This window comes from Danio rerio, chromosome 25 (assembly GCF_049306965.1).
Source record: "Danio rerio strain Tuebingen ecotype United States chromosome 25, GRCz12tu, whole genome shotgun sequence".
NCBI lineage: Eukaryota > Metazoa > Chordata > Actinopteri > Cypriniformes > Danionidae > Danio > Danio rerio.
Window position 1 is genome coordinate 26,345,436 of NC_133200.1, and position 23,331 is coordinate 26,368,766.

Sequence of the window (23,331 nt, forward strand, 5' to 3'; positions counted from 1 at the left end):
TGGAAGTTAAAAAGTACCTTATTGTACATGATAATCTTAACAGTTCAATATTTTTCTTTTTTAATTGGGGTAAATTTCCCTGCGAGATTCACAGTTATTGAGTAAGACAATAATCTGTAACATTGCCTGATCTCATACATTTCCTGTTGACCCTGAAATTAAATATTAATCTGTATAGTCAATAGCAGTAGCATCTAAACGCAAAACACCTACCAGTTTAACATTAGAAGCTCAAATGAAAGAAGGAACATAATATCCCATTGACTTCGAATGTTCAGGTCTACTCAAACACTGTACCTTTGTACCTTTTCTAAATCAAGAGATTAAAATCAGGCAGGCACAGCATCTAAAATTCTCAGAAAAGTAAAATATGATAAACAGGTGAACGTCCACTGACATGCCACAAAGTGATTAGAAGAGAGTCTGGGTCTTATGATCAGAGCTGGAGTGTTGGGGAGAGTGTATTGGTGGTGACGTGGTCAGTATAGATCACTAAGTCCAGCAGTCTTTCGTGCTTTCTGCATAAGTGCTCGCAACTGAAACTGTTTTCGGGACAGTAGGCGCACATGCTGAAGACAAAAAAGGCGAGGAGGTCAGAAATCAAAACAACTTGATTGAAAAAAAAGAAAAGGAGGAGGAAGGAACATACCTTGAGAAAGACCTCCAGATCGATGACTCCTCTACGTAAGGCTTCTCCAAGGTAAAAGATGGTGTCCTCTATTGCATTCTCCTCTGCATACAGGTTCAGGATCTGTTTGTAGAGCGGGGCTGTTGGTATGATCACATCATCAATATCATTGTTTTCTGACTGATTCTCCATCTTCTCAAGAGCTTCACTCAGTTCTTCATCCTTCTTCTTGAGAAGCTCAATGTTTCTGTCCACTTCAGCCTGAGGACGCATATAATATCACACAAACTCAAGCTTTGAACATCAAGTTTCAACAAAACGAGACACCTAAGTAGAATAACTGCAAATGTTCTTACCACTTCCTGGTCCAGACGGGACACCATATCTTCCAGTTTCTGATGTCCTTTCTTCAGGTCCTCCTCTGTCCTCTTTAGGGCATCTAGTTCGGCCTGTGCTCTGTCCATCTCCTCCTTCATTCTCCAGCGTAGTTTGTCACTCACAGCTGAGATTAGTGATGCTCGAATGGTGTCCTCACCGATGGTGCCGTCACGACTTGGACCTGGAGGGTTAAGACAGACGAGCAAATTTAGTTCCAATCACCGTTCAAAATAATGATGAATTACAAGCAAACTTGTTCATTAATCTACAGTGGGGGAAATAAGTATTGAACTTTTTTTCGTGGAATAATATTTGTAAAGGAGCTGTTAACATGGAATCATGGATTTAGGTAAAAACCTAAACAATACAAACATGAAAACAAAACAAAAAATCTGAAAAAGCAGTTGTATGTGTTATAACAATAGAATATTTTGTAATGGAATTTACTGAACTACTGAAATGTACTTAATATGTTTTTTTTTTTTTTTTTAAAAAGGCTTTTTTTAATGATGGCAGCTTAAAGACTCCTTTCATATGGACAAATTCACATGCATTGCTCAGGTGTGATTTTTTTACAGACCTCAACAGAGAGTAAAAATCTTGATGGTTCTGTGAGTCTCAACCATCAAATCTGATATTTAATTTGTATTTTATATTGGATTCAAGTGTTGTGATTGTCTGAGCCATTCTACAGGCTGATTTTCTTTCTCTGAAATCATCTGAGAGTTTCCTTGGTTGTGTTTTGGATCCTTATCTTGCTGAAATGTCCACGCTGGTTTCATGTTCATCATCCTGATAGTTAAGAAGTAGGACTGAAGCAGTGAATAATAATTTACAATGACAGAGGGCAGAGGGTTGCTGAAGTACTTCTGAAAGATTTCAGCTGCTGTCTGGGTTTTCACTGCCTTTCTGCAACTTCCTTTTTTCATGTGCTCAATGTTTTTCCCTGTGTCATTTCATTTTACTACACATAACTTTACTTGTTAGTAAATTTCTTTGCATATATGGATATCTTTGGTAGCTATCAACATCTGGTGTAACTTTCAGGTCAACAGCACCTTTAGAAAAGTTTTTTGTGAAAAACGTGTTCAATACTTATTTTTTTTAGAAGTGTAGGATCTACATACTACCAAACTGCATATTTTATAAATAAAAATTTGATTTATTTTTAAAAAATGTTAACTTATTTAATCTTTATTCATTCAAGATGAAATGCCATATTAGCAGCAATGGCTATATGACAAGAAAAACTATAAAACTTAATTAATATAGATTTTTTGATGTATTTTGTACAATTATAAATGTATTAGCAGGCTGAATGGTCGAAATGCCTGGTAAATATGGTTTCTGAGACACTACTGATGTGTGTTCCTATCATCTCTGCCATACAAAGAAACTTTATAGATTACAGACTCACACAATCTACATGACACTGTAGTGTAATGTCATGGTTCAAACGTAATGATGAAAGCTCCCAGGGGAAAGATATCCTCTTCCCGCTCCTACCACTCTAAATATACCTACTAGCCACTCCGTCAAACTGGATGAAGTCCTTTGACCTTTACAAACTCAGAATCTAGTTACAGACTCAACCTTTCAAAGCAGTCCAATGGGGTCACTGTAAACTGGGCACAGAACCAGGCAGAAGACCAGAGGTCAGGGTCAAAATTTGTATATAAATATATAATATATATATATATATATATATATATATATATATATATATATATATATATATATATATATATATATATATATATATATATATATATATATATATATATATATAATATATAAAGGGTAAAGTGTGTTGTAGTGAATTATGAATCAGACAATAATGTTTGATCAGGGCAGTTTGTCTTGTCTATTTTGTTCAAATTCTAAATATTTTATTTACTCCCAAAACTGCAATATACACTTAACAACTATTTATATAATCTTAAAGTACAAGACTAAATTTGTTAATCATAGCCTAATTCTACACTTAGTTTTTGCTTCCATCTCCATGAGCTGAACTTTAAAGGTATTAAACTTTTTCTGTGTACACAAAAGGCATATTGTTTTCTCAAATATTGTTCACACATTTGCCTAAATCAGTATTTAGGAGGATTTCTCCTTGGTCGATATTAATCCATCCACCATTGCATAATCTATGCAAGAAGTGCTAGTGCTAGCTAATTCAAGCAATTTTTAATTTTTTAAAAGCAATTTTTAGGTCAAAATTATTAGCCCCTCTAAGTAAATTTTTTTCCCAATAGTCTACAGAACAAACCGCCTGTGTGTGTGTGTGTGTGTGTGTGTGTGTGTGTGTGTGTGTGTGTGTGTGTGTGTGTGTGTGTGTGTGTGTGTGTGTGTGTGTGTGTGTGTGTGTGTGTGTGTGTGTGTTAAAACTGAAGCGATTTTACCCAGCTCGGTCAATGAAAATATTACAACATATACTGTTCATTTGCTTACCACAGACTGTAGAACTTATTTGCCAGTAATGGTGATCCACACCCAAGTGGCCATTATCTAGCCTGAGTAATTGTTTATTTAAATTAGATTTATTATTTTAAAATACAAATTAAAACATAATTTAAAACATATCTTCACTTTGTGAAATTATGCAGCATTAATCACTCCTGCAGAAAAGACTTTGCAGAACAAAAATGCTAAATCATTCCAGTAGGTGGTGCATATAGATCAGTGATGAGAAGTGATGAGACCTTTCAAATGCAACTAAATATTGTACATCAGATTAAATAAAATGTAGTACAAGTATACTGAATTAAGCCCATTTCAAAAATTAAAGTGTAATAATAACTGCAAAAACAAGCATTGTTTTAAATAACCCTTACTGTTTTAAACACAAAAATAAGAAAACAAATAGACAATTTTGACATTACTTAAAAAGTAACACATTTAGCTCTTTTTCTTAAGTGACTTTAGATTGTATTGTATTGTATTACTTTTCCCCAACACTGCAAATAAGATCTAAGGCCCAATCTCAATTCTATTTTTGTACCCCTACCCCCATAGCCCTTACAACCGAGGGTTAAGAGGAAGGGCTTCAAAATTTACCCCTTAAAATTTTCTGACAGGGTATTCAAGTGTCAGAATGTTTTGGGAATACTATTCAGGTGTTATGATTATAAATTATAGATCGCAAAAAAAATTTTAAGCATTTTTTTAAAGCATGACAGTAAAACATGAATGCGGTTGTGAATATATTAAAACGTGTTTGTTTGTCGTAAAATTCATAATAATGACAAAAAAAAACTAATTTGTGGATCTCCTTACTTCCGGTTTCAGCAATACTGGCTTTGTGGCTGGTACATTCTGGGAAATTTTCTTACACCTTGGTTTTAAGTGTGGTCCTGAAAAATCTTCATTCGAAGGGCTATTCACTCCTTCCCCTTAGCCCTACGCCTTCAGGGTAAAGAGAATTGGTAAGAGGAAGGCCTAAGGGGTAGAATTGGGACTGGGCCAATATGTTCTGCTGATTTTTTCAGAATTTTAAAACGTAAAACTCCAAATGATCGCCTAAACAAGATAAGACTACAAAACTACCTTAGTAAAGAGTGTTTATTCTGTTCTCATTTCTATTGGCTGTTTAGTTATTTCAATCTGAGAGAATGCACTTTGTGTTACATTGTGTATGGGGAGTTCAGTTCAATTTAGAGGTTGCTCGCATGTTCAACGCACGGTCGGAAAAGCTGCCGTTCTGTACCAGTGCAAGATCTCCAAACAGCAGGAACAGTGACTTGTAAGCTGTGTGTTTATGCCACTTGTACGTTGTGAGTGAACTGTGTATCTCCGTTGTTCAAGGCGTTGAGTAAAAGTAAAAGCCCAAAGCAAAACTGAAACTAACAGAACACACGACACTATCAAAATAAAACATTGCATTTAATGCAAAAAAAAAAATGTAAACCAGATTAACATATCATATCGCTTTCACAATAGCCTACTACTCATTTATTTTATTGCTTAAGTTATAATGTCCTAGACCACCAGCAAATCAGAATATCCAACTGGACAGCTCTCATCTGATTGGCTGAAAGGTACGAGTTGCCTGCTTTAGCCAGGACTGTCTCAAAAACACACACACACGTATTCAGTTGTACGTGAAAGAAGATTTGAAAGAGGATTTCTCATTCAGGATGAACTGGCAAATTTTAAACATTCAAACCTTTTTGTACACTCTTATATAGTGTTTTACATTTGTACATATTTTACGCACGCGAGTTTGGCTACGCATGTGTGCATCGTGTCTTTTGTGTGAATTACTTTAGATACTAAACTCACTCCATAGATGGCTGCCTCAATGTATGCGGCCATGACCAAAAATGTGACCTCCGGGGGACAGTTGCAGCTTTCAAAATGACATGCAGATTAAAAGTTATATAGGTGGTTTTTAATGATCAAATAATAAAAACATTACTAACTTAAACATTAGCTGAACAACTTGCATTTTAACACCATATCATCACAGCAAACATGACAAGATTCCAGTAACAAGCAATTTGCCTGCACCACCAAATGCAACATGACAGATACAATTAAAAACCGGAGGCATTCAGGAGCACAGAATAGTGCGCTGTACTCCAACGAAAAGGTAAATTTTAAAATCTTTCACAGTTATAATGTTCATATTCAAATATGTTTATTTTATTCTTAAGATCTAAGACAAACTATCTGCTGCTGCTTTTAGTATGGGAATAAATGTAAAGTTAAAAGGTATTCAAACTCCATCTTTATCTGTTTTTATATCCGTTCAAAATCCGTGTTTGACAGCTTAAAACTTATTAACAACTTAAAAAACTTTTTAGTTTTTTGTCTCTTCATCTTAATCTTGTTGTATGTGGTTTTTAGTTATAGTTTAGCACATTAGTGAACTAGGGTTGTCTTTAATTACACTATATAAATAAACTGTCAATGTCATTTAACGCTGAATAATCAGTACCTGAGCTAAGGTTTTGATTTTGGACTGCAATACCCAATTCAGCCTCTTAAACGTACATTCAATTTTGCTTATTAAAATTGGGGCTTGGGATTACATCTAGGGAATAACCTGGAGCTTAGAAAATGAAGTTTGTTTGATTATTTTAGGGCTATTATGGCTGGTGAATTAAAATCATAAGATTAAGCATTATACCTAAAAATAAAGCCGAAGGCAAAAATGACAACTCACCCACAGTAGTGACTGGAGTCTGGGAAGTATAATGTGATGGGCCACCTGTGGCAGGATAAGCATTCCCTCCTGGGTAAGGGTAACCTGGGTAACCACTAAGGCAGACATAAATTATTACATAACCAATTATTCATGGACCCTAATTATAACACAGCCTGTTATACCTGGCAAAAAAAAACTTTAACAGATTTATTAAACACTTTACACAGTGTTGCATGTAATCTTTAATGAGAGTGAGAAGATTACCATGGGTTTTGGTTGGGCCCGTAGGGAGATACTGCTGGCATGCCTGGCATATAAGACTCTGAAAGAAAGAGTAAGACACAAAACTAATACATTTTAATATGCACTGTTGGTGCAGGGAGACATCTGCTGTTTAAAATCAGCATTACTTTCAAAAATAGGAAAGAGCAAGCAATTATGTAAGGCTTATTTCTTAAATAAGCACTCTGGCCAAAAAGACACTGTAAAAATGTCAACATACTTTTTATACTATTATCATAAATTATGAAAGTACATATTTTTCACGACAGTTATGTTAAAGTACAATTATCTATTTTAGTACAATATAGTACTATAATCTATTTTAATACATTAAATATTTTTGTACTGTTATCTTAGTAATTGATCTAATGTAAAAAGCTTACTATTAAACTTGTCGTATGGTATATTGAGTTTCAAGTATCTATAGATTTCATTTCCAACAATTTCAAAGTAGATCCATGAGTAAGCTGCTAAATGGTCCACATTTTCAGGTCACATGGAACACCTTGAAACAGCTACAGTAATACCATTTTCTTCAATGAGTCAAAAAAAAAAATAAATAAAAAATAACCCGTTATATCATCTTTTTAAAAATTATGTTTTGTTTTATATTTAGCTGTATTAACCCTAATATTGAAACCAAAACAAAAACATTAGAGGTTAGTGCTCTCCTTCGGAAAGACATACATAATATATGCAAATTATTTGTCCTTCAAAAGGCATGTGTTAGTTGCTAATGTTTCAGTTTTGTGTGTGTGATAAAATATGTTGAATGTGCTTGTCTGATGTCAAAAATGGTTATCAATCACAAAAGTTTACAAAATATGGTATAAACTGCACAACCCACTAGATTTAAATTATTTCAGAAGTTCTTAGATTTTTAAAAAAATATTCAGCTATTAATTTATATAATTATGTACAATAAAATGTTAAATAATATGTTCCATTAAAATAGTTCATACTATCAGCATTCATTTAAACAAGCATCATGTCTTAAGTGAACATAAGCAGTTAAGGAAGATTGGATTGAACATTATATTGAGCTAAAAAAATAAAATAAAGGGGAAATCACTTGATTTAATTTAATTTGATATTTTAATTTCTGTTTTATATATATATATATATATATATATATATTTTTTTTTACTGTTTTATATCGATTTAGATAAATAATAACAATGAACTGTTGGGGTTTTAATAAGGTTGCTATTGAAAATAACTGAATATTTTATTTAACCATTTCATTTATTTAATAAATGCTTTGCTTATAAAAAAAAATCTATCCATGGTGCTAAACTGAAATGTAACTCTAACTATGAGCTTTGTGATCTGTTTAACCACTAAAAGTGAGCTTTGTTGTCTGTCCAACCACTAAAACTAACTTTTGGTTTTCCAAAGTTCATCATCATATTCACAGAATCATATTCTAAATATACAGCAAGAAAACTGATTTATAATACAAAAGCACAAGTACTTTGTACTTAATTTATTTTTTGTGCAAGTAAACATTAGTTAAAGACGCATAATACAATGTTTTTTATTTTTAGTTTTATTCAAACGATTTAACAGAAACTGTCTGCATTTAACATCAACCATCAAACAGTTTTTATTTTCTTTAGATTCACTGATGGTGAAATGCTTTGCTTACGGTTTGGAGGTCCAGTCGCTTGGAAAGCCTGATATGGAGGTTGTGTGGTGGGTCTGGAGAAAACGGGTGGCTCTTCACCAAAAACAACAATCATGACCTGGATAAGTCCATATAAATCTGACTGAGGCTAGAGAAAGTCAAAAAAAGATGAGATGTTCCACATTTATGATTTCATAATAAAATCAAACATTAGTAAAGTGTGTTATAATAATATATGTTTTAAATTATATTATCAACAGACTGACATTCATTTGACATTGCCGTACAGTATTAATAGTTAGACTTGGGGGAAAAATGTTGGTGTTTGAATTAAACAATGTTGGGTGTTGGGAGACATACATGTTTCCACTCATGCAAGTAGGGCAGGTAGATCTTGCCGTTGGCATCAATGTGTTTCCCTGTCTTAATCATCATCGCACTGGTGGGCTTCACAAAACATATAGGAGGATTGTAGGGATATGTGTCCAAAAGCCACAAGCACACAGGAATATTGTATACATTCCCTGAGACAGAAAAAACAGTATGGTTATGCATGTTATAAATGTTGACTTCCTATTTACAATGTAAATCCTTCTATAACATACCTCTATAACTAACTGGTACAGTTCCTGTGAGGCTCATCAAGTCTCTGGAGGATCCATCATTAAATACTGCAAATTAAACAGCAGTTATTAATGAAAACCCCAAAGAATAACATTTCTATTTCTCTCTACAAAGTAATTATAGGATGAGATGATCTTACCATATGCATCCATAACAGGTTTGAGGTCTTTGTACTGAGATATGACATTTGTTATCTCTCGCACAGTGAGATCTCTGTATTTGTATTGCTGAAACATGAAAATAAGAGCATAGTGATTTAGAATTTGCAAATATAAAAAGCCATATGACAAGACCTAAAATCTATGTGACAATTATTTCAGTACTCCGTAATGCATACAGGTAAATAACTATTTAGGTAAATTTGGTTTATGCACGAATTCGGACTTTCTCCTTAATAATTTAAATAAAAAAAAATATTCTCTGCAAATGTTAAATCATATTAACAGTAAAATAAATTGTAAAATAAATTGTGCAAATGTTTTTTTTTTTTTTCCAAGTCATACTAACACATGATATCACACCGAATATTCCATGGTAAACAATATAAGAAGCATGTCACTGGTTGTCACTAAACAAATATGCAAAAATAAAATCATTTTTACCTCAATTAAATAACTAGCTAATGAGATTTTGATAACCGATTATGAGAGTATTTCAGATTTTGTCAAAATACCATCGATCGCTCAATTCATACATTTAACGATAGAAAATAAACGATACAAACCTTCAGCATCTTTTTAAGAGCTCCTTCGTTGACAACAGCCATGGTTTAACAATGGATTATTATTAAACACACTAAACTCTAAAGAAAAAAAAGATTAAACGCCCGAAATGTGAAATAAGCGAGTCTCTAAGCTCAGGCCAAACAACTCTGACAAACCCTAAAACGCTCGTAATCAGTCAAATAGTATGTCTCAAAACCCTATAAACACACTAATAACACACTAAATTATTCGGAAATGCAATTGCTTAATGAGAATTCAATAAAATAAAGCAATGAAGACTAGCATTCATGTCGAAGAAGATAAACAAGACGAACGGTGGAAGCGTCATTACAGTGAGGGTTTTACTTCCGCGGTAGGTTGGATCTTCCAAAATAAAAGTCTTGATATTTTAAATATATGATTTAGTCATGTAAACAACCAACAACAGGGGTTCTCAACCTTCCATTTTCCATTTCGCGGCCAACTTCTTCAAAACATCAATTGTTTGAAGGCCCACCTGCCTGTCATTTACTCTAAAATGTTTTTAGGGAATATATGTACATTCTATTATTTATTTTTTTATCACAATTTTATACAAAAAAATAATGATAATAATAATAAAAATAAAAATAAATATATAAATTTTATTTAACTAAAACTAAAACTATTTAACACACACACATATATATATATATATATATATATATATATATATATATATATATATATATATATATATATATATATATATATATATATATATATATATATATATTAAGGGTGTAACGTTACGCGTTACAGCTAAGTACCATTGCCATTCTCCACATCTATTTTCATGCCTTTCACACTGGCTTTCATTGCATAGCTGGTTGCACCTTGAGACTTTATAGTGAAACTTCTTACATCAGCTTTGCCGGTTCCTGTCTAGTGCTTATCATTGCAACCCTTCAGAAGCCCTATCAAGTCACAGTTTTCTTTTAGTCAATGGCGTGTCCGCAGTGGGACATCAAAGCGCTAAACATATAGCAGAGTGCTGTCGATTAGGCCATTGGAATCATCACCAGAAGCGACGTGACCGTCTGGGAGGAAGATGGTGCTTTGGTCAAGTGGAAGCAGGTGGACTTAAGTGTGAAGCAGCTAGGCTTTTTGAGTGACTTTCGGTTCCCTGACCCTCATGCCAAAAACAGAATGACAACGCTGCTTTGCCGAAACCCAGGATTGAACCAGGGACCTTTAGATTTTCAGTCTGAAGCAGGTCGCACACCAGAAGCGCCGCTCGGCGGCGCGCCGCGCAGCGCCATGTATTTTAGAATTCTAAACATAGGTTTCTATCAGGATACACACACCGGCGCCGCAAGTCGGCGGCTGTCGGCGGCGCCCGGCGACGGCTCAGGACGCAGTTCATTTTTCAGCCGCGCCACAGAGCGCCATCTGATTAGTTTCATGTTAAATATCATTCGAATGTGCGCGTCTGGTGTGTGATACCTTAAACTGTCATGTACGCGCCGTGTCGCGGCGCCGAGCGGCGCTTCTGGTGTGCGACCTGCTTAACACTCTCCTAACTGAGTTATTTCAGCTGTCACGTCTTAGCTTCTCTGCAGCATGGATGTGGGTGAGACAGATAAGAGCCCTTGAATGCGTCTGAGGCCTAGGAGGGTAATAGCTTGGCCAGTAAGGGGATCAAACCCACGACCTTGGCGTTATTAGAACCACGCTCTAACCAGCTGAGCTAATCGGCCACTTTCTGCCCACTCTCATAGAAAGCTCAGAGTAACTGTCATTCTCCGGCCTTCAAGGGATTAGCATGCTATGCCAGTTTTTTTTTTTGCACGGTGCTGGCAAAAAAAACCCAAGTTCCACTGAGATTTGAACTCGGATTGCTGGATTCAAAGTCCAGAGTGCTAACCATTACACCATGGAACCTCAACATTGCTGAGAGCTGCTGCCCGGGGTGAAGACAATAAATAAAAAATGAAAAAAAAAAGCATGCTATTCCAAGCAATTTGATTTGATTGCATAGCTGGTTGCACCTTGAGACTTTATAGCGAAACTTCTTACGTCAGCTCTGCCGGTTCCTGTCTAGTACTTATCATTGCAACCCTTCAGAAGCCCTATCAAGTCACAGTTTTCTTTTAGTCAATGGCGTGTCCGCAGTGGGACATCAAAGCGCTAAACATATAGCAGAGTGCTGTCGATTAGACCATTGGAATCATCACCAGAAGCGACATGACCATCTGGGAGGAAGATGGCGTTTTGGTCAAGTGGAAGCAGGTGGACTTAAGTGTGAAGCAGCTAGGCTTTTTGAGTGACTTTCGGTTCCCTGACACTCATGCCAAAAACCAAAAGACAAGACTGCTTTGCCGAAACCCAGGATTGAACCAGGGACCTTAAGATCTTTAGTCTAATGCTCTCGCAACTGAGCTATTTCAGCTGTCTTGGCTCTGCTGCTCTGCAGCATGGATGTCGGTGAGACCGAGCAGAGCCCTTGATTGCATCTGAGGCCTAAGAGGGTAAAAGCTTGGCCAGTAATTTATTTTAAAACTTTACAAATAATTCTTTATTTATTAGGTTTGTGGAAAGGCCCATGTATGGAGATGCAAAATACATTGTTTTTGAAACATGTTTGTGGGAGCTGTTTGCAACGTGTCCAATTTGCAAATCAAAGTGTGATACGGAGCAACACAGCATGGGCACATATGTTGCATTCAGCCAGATTTGGCCCAAGTGTATGTACAACAGGAAGTGGCAGAGCCAGCTAATTGTTGGAAGTACACCGGTAGGATACATCCTCTTATCAGCAGCCACTTATTTTACAGGAGGCTCATTTACCCAACTACAGAAGGTAGTAAATTATTATACGAAGAAATATCTAATTTTATGAAATCAAAATTGTTAATATTATTTATTAATACACTTTTTTTCTCTTGTATAGATTTTCAAGGCTGTGCAAATAAACTTGTTCCAGTATGACACATTTCGTCAACAATGCAAAAGTTTTTTGGAACCAGCAATTGTTCACAAGTGGAAAAGTGAGAAGCAAAACATAATAGCAAATAGCCATTCAGCCAAATTTGCAAACTACACAGTAATGGACATGCACAGTAATACAATTGTGGACCTCCAGCTTGCTCAGGTGTGTAACTTCATATATATATATATATATATATATATATATATATATATATATATATATATATATATATATATATATATATATATATATATATATATATATATATATATATATATATATATGTATATAAAACATTAAATAAAGATGTATTCCAATTTTTAAATAAACCAATTATAATATTGCTATGCATTTTTTGAGCAATGAGGTTGAAGGTAGCTACCATATGGAGATTTACACCAAAAAACGTTGTTTTCCCATTCATGGGAATGCTGTGCAGTTACTCAAAATATTACAACATATATCAGTTTACCTTTTTTGTTTATTCTCTTTGTTAATTGTCTGCTTTGCTATTGTAGACTGTACCTTGCAGTGTTTCATCACAATGAACAAGCCAATGAACAAGCCAAAACGTCAACAAGCCACAACCGCTACAGGACAAGCGATGAACAAAATGGTGTTGCTAAACTCAAAAAGAGGGGAATGGACAACACGGGCATTAAAAACAGAACCAACCTATAGTAAGTTATAAAAGTTTTATTATTAGAAATAAATACGTAATTTACATGTAATAAATATCTAACAAAATTATAATATAATTTTCTAATTATAGGATATGTTGAGGAGCTACTGAAACTGTTCTTCAAGGTCATCATTATGGAACCCTCTCCATTTGTGGATGAATTGAAGAAAATTCTCATTCCCAAGCCCCCTTGTGCAGAATACGACAGACCAACAAAGGAAGAAGCCATTGCCCATCACATGTCACGGTTCAGTCAAGAGGGGGTCGGAAGCCAACGTGCCAACCAGCCAGACCTGTATATGCCTGCCGTATCCGGGTTACAACACAGCACGGAATTACAACACAAACACTCCGACCCAAGTAGCCCCAGCACCAGCTGACAAAACTTTGATACGCCAGGTAGCGGAACCGCCTAAAAGAAATGAAGACTTTTTTTAAAAAATCTGTGTGACAATTTATTTTGTGAATAAAGATCGTTTGATTAACATATCTGATTCAAATGTCATCATTTACATGTTCTGTTTATCCCATATCAAAGTGGTTGCTCTAACGTTATTATTTGTGGGGTTAATCAAGATGTTCTTACTCTGTTGTTCTGAGCCTTAGTCTCAGAACATAGTCACATTGGTAAATGTCGTAGATGTTTTGCAGTGTATATGGATTCAGACAGTTGGGTTCAAAGCCTGGATGGTGTATCATGCATGTTGGTGGGTCTGGAAGAATTCATAATAACATAAGTGTTTGGATTGGCATACAACTTCAACACTCTCCAAAACAAACTGATATGATATTACATGTTTATGCATATGAGTAATAATGATTACCTTTTGTGGACACAACAATTTTATATGTGACAATGAATAAAAAAAAAAAATTATAATAACTTATAAGAACATAAATGTTTGTAGTGGCATAAAACGTTAACACTATCCAAAACAGCTTGTTATGATGTATAGTTACATATGAATAATACATATTAACTTCAGTGGACAAATAAAATTGTATATGTTACCATAAAAAAACTCATAAATATAGAAATTTGTTTTCTTTGTTAATAACTTGTATAACAACTTATAATAACAAATATTTGTATTGGCATAAGAGGTTATTACTATCCAACTCAAGTTGCTGCTAATGTTTATACTGGTATAAAACATTATGTCGGGTTTTTTTGTGACTTCTCTGTCTCCCTCTTGTGTATTATCATTTGTATGCAGTTTCACCTGTTATCAATTTGCTTGTTTCCCCGTCCCCATTCGGCATGCACTAAATTCCAGGGGTTTCATTACCGCGACGTAAAATGGGCGTGGCTCGGTCGGTGTTTGGGAAACGCCCCCTTAAAAAAAAAACAATACTGAGAGGTCACCGATCATGCGCAGTACAGGTTCTTTTTTAGCGCGGTCATTTCAAACAGGATGATTATGGATAAAGAACCTCCTGCGATGGATAACGAAGGAAAAAAAACAATCATACAGGTTATTTTTTTGTTGTTATAATGTTATATTTTAAAGATTTAATGAGTAAAAACATCTGACCTCGTTTTAATCCGTATTACTCCGTTTTACTGTCTCTGGGCTTTTGTACTTCCTTTTTAAACCAAATAATAATGGTTGTGGTAAGATTAACCGTGTTTTTGTAGTTTAAAATATAGTATTCAGTCATGTTTAAACAAATAAATACCACATTTTCTGTAATAAATCGTGGTTAATTTTTCTTTCTCTATCTTAGTTAATTAACATAACTCATATTTATTTTCTATTTTTATTTAAAGTCATCATAAACAAAACCCCTGGGATCAGGACAGGTCTCTGATGTTACTGTATATAACATAAAAGTGATCATACATGAAACCCCTGGGATCAGGACAGGTATCTGATGTTACTGTATATAAAAGTGATCATACATGAAACACCTGGGATCAGGACAGGTCTCTGATGTTACTGTATATAATATAAAAGTGATCATACATGAAACCCCTGGGATCAGGACAGGCATCTGATGTTAATATATATAAAAGTGATCATACATGAAACCCCTGGGATCAGGACAGGTATTTGATGTTAATATATATAAAAGTGATCATACATGAAACACCTGGGATCAGGACAGGTATTTGATGTTAATATATATAAAAGTGATCATACATGAAACACCTGGGATCAGGACAGGTATCTGATGTTACTGTATATAATATAAAAGTGATCATACATGAAACACCTGGGATCAAGACAGGTATTTGATGTTAATATATATAAAAGTGATCATACATGAAACACCTGGGATCAGGACAGGTATCTGATGTTACTGTATATAATATAAAAGTGATCATACATGAAACCCCTGGGATCAAGACAGGTATCTGATGTTACTGTATATAAAAGTGATCATACATGAAACCCCTGGGATCAGGACAGGTATCTGATGTTAATATATATAAAAGTGATCATACATGAAACCCCTGGGATCAGGACAGGTATCTGATGTTACTGTATATAATATAAAAGTGATCATACATGAAACCCCTGGGATCAGGACAGGTATTTGATGGTAATACATATAAAAGTGATCATACATGAAACCCCTGGGATCAAGACAGGTATTTGATGGTAATACATATAAAAGTGATCATACATGAAACCCCTGGGATCAAGACAGGTATTTGATGGTAATACATATAAAAGTGATCATACATGAAACCCCTGGGATCAGGACAGGTATTTGATGGTAATACATATAAAAGTGATCATACATGAAACCCCTGGGATCAAGACAGGTATTTGATGGTAATACATATAAAAGTGATCATACATGAAACCCCTGGGATCAGGACAGGTATCTGATGTTACTGTATATAATATAAAAGTGATCATACATGAAACCCCTGGGATCAGGACAGGTATTTGATGGTAATACATATAAAAGTGATCATACATGAAACCCCTGGGATCAAGACAGGTATTTGATGGTAATACATATAAAAGTGATCATACATGAAACCCCTGGGATCAGGACAGGTATCTGATGTTACTGTATATAATATAAAAGTGATCATACATGAAACACCTGGGATCAGGACAGGTATTTGATGTTAATATATATAAAAGTGATCATACATGAAACACCTGGGATCAGGACAGGTATCTGATGTTACTGTATATAATATAAAAGTGATCATACATGAAACACCTGGGATCAGGACAGGTATCCGATGTTCCTGTATATAATATAAAAGTGGTCATACATGAAACCCCTGGGATCAGGACAGGTATTTGATGGTAATACATATAAAAGTGATCATACATGAAACCCCTGGGATCAGGACAGGTATCTGATGTTACTGTATATAATATAAAAGTGATCATACATGAAACCCCTGGGATCAGGACAGGTATCTGATGTTACTGTATATAATATAAAAGTGATCATACATGAAACCCCTGGGATCAGGACAGGTATTTGATGGTAATACATATAAAAGTGATCATACATGAAACCCCTGGGATCAAGACAGGTATTTGATGGTAATACATATAAAAGTGATCATACATGAAACCCCTGGGATCAAGACAGGTATTTGATGGTAATACATATAAAAGTGATCATACATGAAACCCCTGGGATCAAGACAGGTATCTGATGTTACTGTATATAATATAAAAGTGATCATACATGAAACCCCTGGGATCAGGACAGGTATTTGATGGTAATACATATAAAAGTGATCATACATGAAACCCCTGGGATCAAGACAGGTATTTGATGGTAATACATATAAAAGTGATCATACATGAAACCCCTGGGATCAAGACAGGTATCTGATGTTACTGTATATAATATAAAAGTGATCATACATGAAACCCCTGGGATCAGGACAGGTATTTGCTGTTAATATATATAAAAGTGATCATACATGAAACCCCTGGGATCAAGACAGGTATCTGATGTTACTGTATATAATATAAAAGTGATCATACATGAAACCCCTGGGATCAGGACAGGTATTTGATGTTAATATATATAAAAGTGATCATACATGAAACCCCTGGGATCAAGACAGGTCTCTGATGTTACTGTATATAATATAAAAGTGATCATACATGAAACCCCTGGGATCAAGACAGGTATTTGATGGTAATACATATAAAAGCGATCATACATGAAACCCCTGAGATCAGGACAGGTATCTGATGTTACTGTATATAATGTATAAAGTATTTGACACAAAAGCCCTGGGATACATGAGGACAGGTATCTTAAGTTATAACAGTATTAATGTAATCTGAGAGGTTTCTTAAGTTAATTTGTTTAATATAACATACACTGACTTCACATGAAACACCTGCGATCAGTACAGCTATTTTGTACTGCATAAAAAAGGTATTGGACACGAAACCCCTGCGAATACGTACAGGTATCTGAATCAAACGGCTGTTTTCACAATCTGCGCATGATCCGTGACCTATGCAAATTCACAGATAGGCCACACCCCATCAGATGACGTAGTAGCGGTTACGCTGTACTGAAACCCCTGGAAAAAAGTGCCTGCCGTCCCCATTCCTCTCACCTGTTCTCCCTGATTATTGTAGCTATTTAGTCTCCCCTTCTCCCTCATTCTGTGCTTGTTAATTGATTCTGTGTTCTACTGTTGCGTGAGTTACCGGTTCCCTGTTCAAGATTGTTTCGCACTTTACACTACGTCTCGTCAAGTCTTGCATTGTCTACTTCACCACGTTTGATCCTGTTATCTGTGCTCTGGCTCAGTCCACGCTCGAGTGAGGTCTCATCTGCTTGGCTCCCTGAGGTCTGTCCTAACTTTACTACTGTTATACCAAGAGGATCTCTTTCATTTGATCAGTCCACCACCACCCAGAGGAGGGTCGTTTACAGACTCCGTGTTTCTATATTTTTGAGTGACTGTTACTTACTGCCAAGGAGAGCAGAATTGTGGATTTGGTTCTGTTTAATAAATTCCTTTAATCTTCTCCCTTGCGCTTGGGTCTCCATATTTCCTGACACATTAACACTCTTAAACACGTTGCTATAAAATTATATACATATGAATAATACAAATTGACTGTTCAGTGCTTCAAACCTTTGTATAGGTGTAAAACAAATTTACATCAAATTTGGATTGTGTTAGTTTATAGCATTCCTTACTATAGAGGTAAAGTTGGTTTAATAATCGCACATTCAATCCTTTAGCAGTCTCTATATTGTTTACCATGTTACTTTGAATATTCGATCGGAATTAGCATGCAAGACTGACTTGTAAACAACATTAACATTGTCTAATTCACTGTAAACATCGCTGTACTTTGATAGTCTTTTGCTGCTAATATGAATTCCCTATTTAGAATTTGCAAATAATACTTTCATGACATTATATTATTATGGAGAATGTCTGAATATCTGAATAAAAAAACAACTTTACCTCTATTTCCTCACTTGGGGATGACGCACTAATCGTCAAATGCTCATTTACAGCAGAAACAATACCTGTCATACTTCTTTGCAGCAAAGGTTTTCAACCTCGCTTGGCATTTTGATGCAGTTTCCACAAATGCACCTACATAAGTTTGAGAGGTAATTAATTAGTTTTTTACGAATACAACTCGAAGTGCCATTAACAATATTGACATTGAGAAATGTCCTGCTCCAATCGTGTTTGAAGTTGTCTAGCTTGGTTTTCTGCAACTGTGGCTTCTCTTCGTCAGATGCAGGTTCAAATTGATAGGGCAAAATAGGTCATGTTTTCTTTTATTTTTATATATGTTTCCGACTCCGTCACATGCAGTAGTCCACTCACAACAGACTGGATCATACGGCCAATCACCGCAAATTAGCGTCACGTAAAGGAGGGGCTTGGAAAAAAAGACTCGCTAGGACGATTCATATGGGAGGCGGTGAGAAAAGGAGGTAAAAATAATTCTATATTATAAGACATTGAAAGCGTTTTTTAACCTTGCATACATATCATCCTGTTGTTTGGGACTTCAAAAAGTGAAATATAAGCGTTCTGAGCCCATAATATGGGCTCTTTAAAGAGAACCTATAAGAGAACCTAAATGTTCAGGGAATGCTCTAACCTAAACATTCTGTTTTTGCAAGGAAAACTTTCCTTACTAACAGAACACGCTCAGTCAATTATTTGGGAAGGGAGTGTTTTTAAGACGTGTCATGCATCAGCCATGTTGGAGAGCAGAGCATAAACTATGCCAATAAATTATAATAAATCAAGCAGAAGAGTCTTTTTTAGTTAACTTGTTTATTGTGACAACATATATGTATAATATAACTATATATATATATATATATATATATATATATATATATATATATGTGTGTGTGTGTGTGTGTGTGTGTGTGTGTGTGTGTGTGTGTGTGTGTGTGTGTGTGCGTTTGTTTATTATTACTTATATTTATTTTATCTACATGAATGTTCTGTGTTAATTGCTTTGGCAACATTGTGATTTGTTTTACAGTCATGCCAATAAAGCTCTTTGAATTTGAGTTTAAGGCCCAATCCCAATTCTAGCCCTTAGCCCTTCCTCTTACCCTTACCCCTGGGATTTTTTGTGCGAATTTGAAACATAATTTGTGCAAATTTGAGGCACAATATGCTTGGTTAACATAATAAACTGGTTTCCCACATCTTCCCTCTTTAGAAAAGAACATCATGTTTTCCACTTTTAACACAAACACCTAAACATTGGTTTATGTTTAACAGCATACCCAAATTAGAGTGCAACATCAAGCAATGATATTGAAAGAAATATCCATGTAGTCACTCTCCAAATATTCTGTTTTTGTAACTGTGTCTTATCTTAAGTTGTCCCTGTACTAGGCGCCTTGACGTTGCGCCTTGACATTCTTGAGCACTGGATAAAATTGTTCTGCTTAACTGAGCTGAATATTTGCACGTATTCATAGCCCATGTACCCTTGAGTATGATGTATAAAGCTGGGAATACCCCAGTCTTCTTTAGAAGAGAGCAATAAACTGTTGGATTCACATCTCTCAGTTGTTGTTGCCTTCCTGGAGCTCCAGCTTACTGAGGAAACACACAGACGGTCTGCAATTTATCCCAACAACTTGGTGACCCCGACGTGATGAAGCTGATCAGGTAAGACATGAATTTGGTTTTGACTACCTGATTAGTTTCATCACTGAACTGAGTGTTCAGGAAGCTGGCAAGACATGAATTTGGTTTTGACTACCTGATTAGTTTCATCACTGAACTGAGTGTTCAGGAAGCTGGAAAGACATGAATTTGGTTTTGACTGCCTGATAAGCTTCATTACTGAACTGAGTAATCCTTGGCTGGGATTTTCCCTGAAAAGCCAAGAAGAGCGCGTTATACAAAAGTAGAACAATCATTCTGTGTGTTTTCTAGTAAGTATTTACTAACATGGGTTGTTAATACCCCAAGCCAGAGATAGGGGAAGGCCCTAAAGATTGGATGTATCGATGTGGGTGGGGATATTACACTAATCCATGGTTAGATAATCTAGCAGGGTGGACTGAGGCACAAGCGATGCGTCCCTACCCTAGAGATGGGTCATTTGACCCCCATGTGCTAAAACTGGCTCACAAATTAATTTATGAAAGTGAAGGAGATCCCGAATGGGACCATGATTATATGAGAAAGGGTTATAAAACTGGATGAAGATGATGAGTGTGTGGAATGATAAACAAAATATTAACCTACCAAAAGAGGTAAAGAAATTAATTCCGAAGCCTCTTAAAGGCTCAGCATCAAAGATTGAGGTAAAAAGAAAGAAGACACCCAAAGTGCCTCCAGCCCCCGTTGTTACTGTTCCCTCAGTTACAGTTACTGTTCCTACTTCTACCCTCTCCTCCCCCATTCCTGATGAGGGGCAAGGAAAGGCACATCAGAGGACACCTCTGTATCCTGTACAAGAATTAGAGGGGCTTCGCACAGAGAAACCAGATCAAGGGGATAATCAGGCTTTCCTATGGGTCTCAAAGAAAGGGGGACATGCTGAAGTAACCCCTCCCTCCGCAACACAGCTCAAGGATGTAATTTCACTGCTTCCTGATATGAGCAGGCCAGTAGAATTTTTAGAAACTATGATATGTGTCTCTAGAAATGCACAGCTTACAGGAGCTGATTATAAATTTATATTGATGAACAAAATGGGGTCTCAATATGATAAGACAGCCCTCATTGATGCTGTTCTTTGCTTGTGCTCTAAAAATGATGAGGTTAAACTACAACCCCAGCAAATGATGCGTAGAGTAAAAATTACATTAAACTATGTTACAAGCATCAGCCACTGACGAGGATAAGTCCTTCTGGGACGCCTTTTCTTCCACGTTTGATGAAAAGATGGGTCTATGGCATGACAAGACAGGTCGCCTATGTCTCCCACATGTGGCACTGTCATTCCTTGTCCACGAATTTCATGGTGTCACTCATCGTGGACGAAGAGGGGTACATGAAACGATGCGATCTTTGTTTTGTGTCCCAAAACTAGAAACCACCATTAATAACATACTTGACAAATGCCTTATATGTGCTCAATACAATGTATCAAAGCCTGTGCACAGCACCAACATTTACCAAGACCAATCTCACCTTTTTCTGAATGGCAAGTAGATTTCACGCATATGCCCAAGAGGGGACCGTTTAAGTATCTACTGGTTTCCGTGGATAAATTTTCAAAATGGGTTAAATCTTTTCCCTGCTCAAGGGAAAATGCAAAGGTGGTAACACAGAAATTGATCTCTGAAATTATACCTAGATATGGGATCCCACAAAGTATCGATTCAGATAAAGGAACACCTTTTATATCAAAGGCAACGCAACAATTGGCAACTAAATTAAATATAAACTGGCATTTCCACATACCCTATCATCCACAATCATCTGGATTTGTGGAGCGAACTAACAGAACCTTGAAAGGAAAGATAAAGAAGGCCTTAAGACAACACGGTCATAAAGATTGGGTAAAAGTTTTACCAATAGTACTAGCAGATTTAGGAATGACACCACAAGCAAATTTGGATTCTTTATCACCATATGAGGTGGTCATGGGAAGACCTTTGTCATAACTGTGTTTGTCCACCAGATGCCACTGTAGTTCGCCAGCAACCCCCAGCGGACTACAGTGGCTTTAGAACTACATTTCCATACATTCTTTCGCACACACCCGGTCTCTCATCTACACTGATTTACAACCACAGCTGTCTCCGTTCTCCGTGATTACCTGGACTATATATTCAGTCATTCATCCTCTGTTTGTCAGTTGGTCGTTGTCATTGTTGGTATGTTGTTCCTGATCTTGATCTTGATCTTGATCTTGCTCTTGTATCTTGTCTTAGTGTTAAAGTCTAGTCCCAGTTTAATCTGTTTGAGTTGCTCGTTTGTTTGTTTATTTTGTTAATTTGTTACTTTGATTTTTGGATTTTGTCACTGTTGCTGCATTTTCACATTAAATATCTGCACTTGGATTCTACACTCATTTTTGTTCCTGTTTTAATCCTGAAACGTGACAACCTTTCCCTATCCCATGGCAAGGGGGAATTATGGGAGTGGGTATTGAGCTTTCTAACCACATGTCAGAATTCTCATCGGCCCTAATTCAGATACTCAATCAGTATTGGGAAAGGGTAACAAAGAAACACCCTGAAATTCCACTTGAGGCAGCACACCCTTTCCAGATAGGGGACAAGGTGCTAATAAAAGATATAAAACCCCAGAAAGATTTAACTGACCCCAAATACGAAGGGCCAGCTGAGGTTCTGGCTGTTACACGCACTGCTGTATTAACTGATCTTTTTCCACAGTGGATCCAAGGCACCAGAGTGAAACCATTGAAGTAAATGTCTATGATATGATATTAATAGTTTTTGTTTTGCAGACTACTTCTACTGATAAACCTATTGGGACTGACACAGGCCCACACTGAAGTGCACAACTTATTCTGGCAGTATGCTAACTGGACTGCACGACAGACAACCAATGAGTCATGTGTTGTCTGCCAAGAAGTGTTCTCCTCCGCTGTGACTATATCCTTGAAACCTTTGCCTTTTACATGTACTAAACTTGCTTTTTGTACAAATGCTTTGGGAGATATTTATGAGTGGCGCCCCACATGTGTTTCCAACAAGAAAACATGGGACCCCCTTTGCAGATCAACTAGCAGAAAGAATCGTTTTGTTGTAATACCGAAACCTAGAACTATGGGTTGGAATATTTTGTTGACAAAACCCAAGGGGTTCACTTTTTCTTTTTGCTTTAATGGGACAAATGGAGGTAA

The 23,331-nt window shown here is 36.0% G+C and overlaps 1 protein-coding gene and 2 non-coding genes across 3 annotated transcripts; all 3 read right to left on the minus strand.

Annotated features, from left to right (window-relative positions):
• Window positions 1-64: 64 nt before the first annotated feature.
• tsg101a (tumor susceptibility 101a) lies at window positions 65-9,745 on the minus strand. The gene is given in 10 exon segments (NM_001002089.1): window positions 65-569; window positions 650-889; window positions 985-1,187; window positions 6,177-6,271; window positions 6,423-6,480; window positions 8,089-8,215; window positions 8,428-8,591; window positions 8,673-8,738; window positions 8,831-8,918; window positions 9,416-9,745. Coding segments are annotated over 10 exon segments (1,173 nt in total). The 5' UTR covers window positions 9,458-9,745; the 3' UTR covers window positions 65-479.
• Window positions 9,746-11,246: 1,501 nt separating this feature from the next.
• trnaq-uug (transfer RNA glutamine (anticodon UUG)) lies at window positions 11,247-11,318 on the minus strand. The gene has a single exon. It is a non-coding gene; the product is annotated as a tRNA-Gln (tRNA).
• Window positions 11,319-11,753: 435 nt separating this feature from the next.
• Window positions 11,754-11,826, minus strand: trnaf-aaa (transfer RNA phenylalanine (anticodon AAA)). Its single transcript has one exon. It is a non-coding gene; the product is annotated as a tRNA-Phe (tRNA).
• Window positions 11,827-23,331: the final 11,505 nt, after the last annotated feature.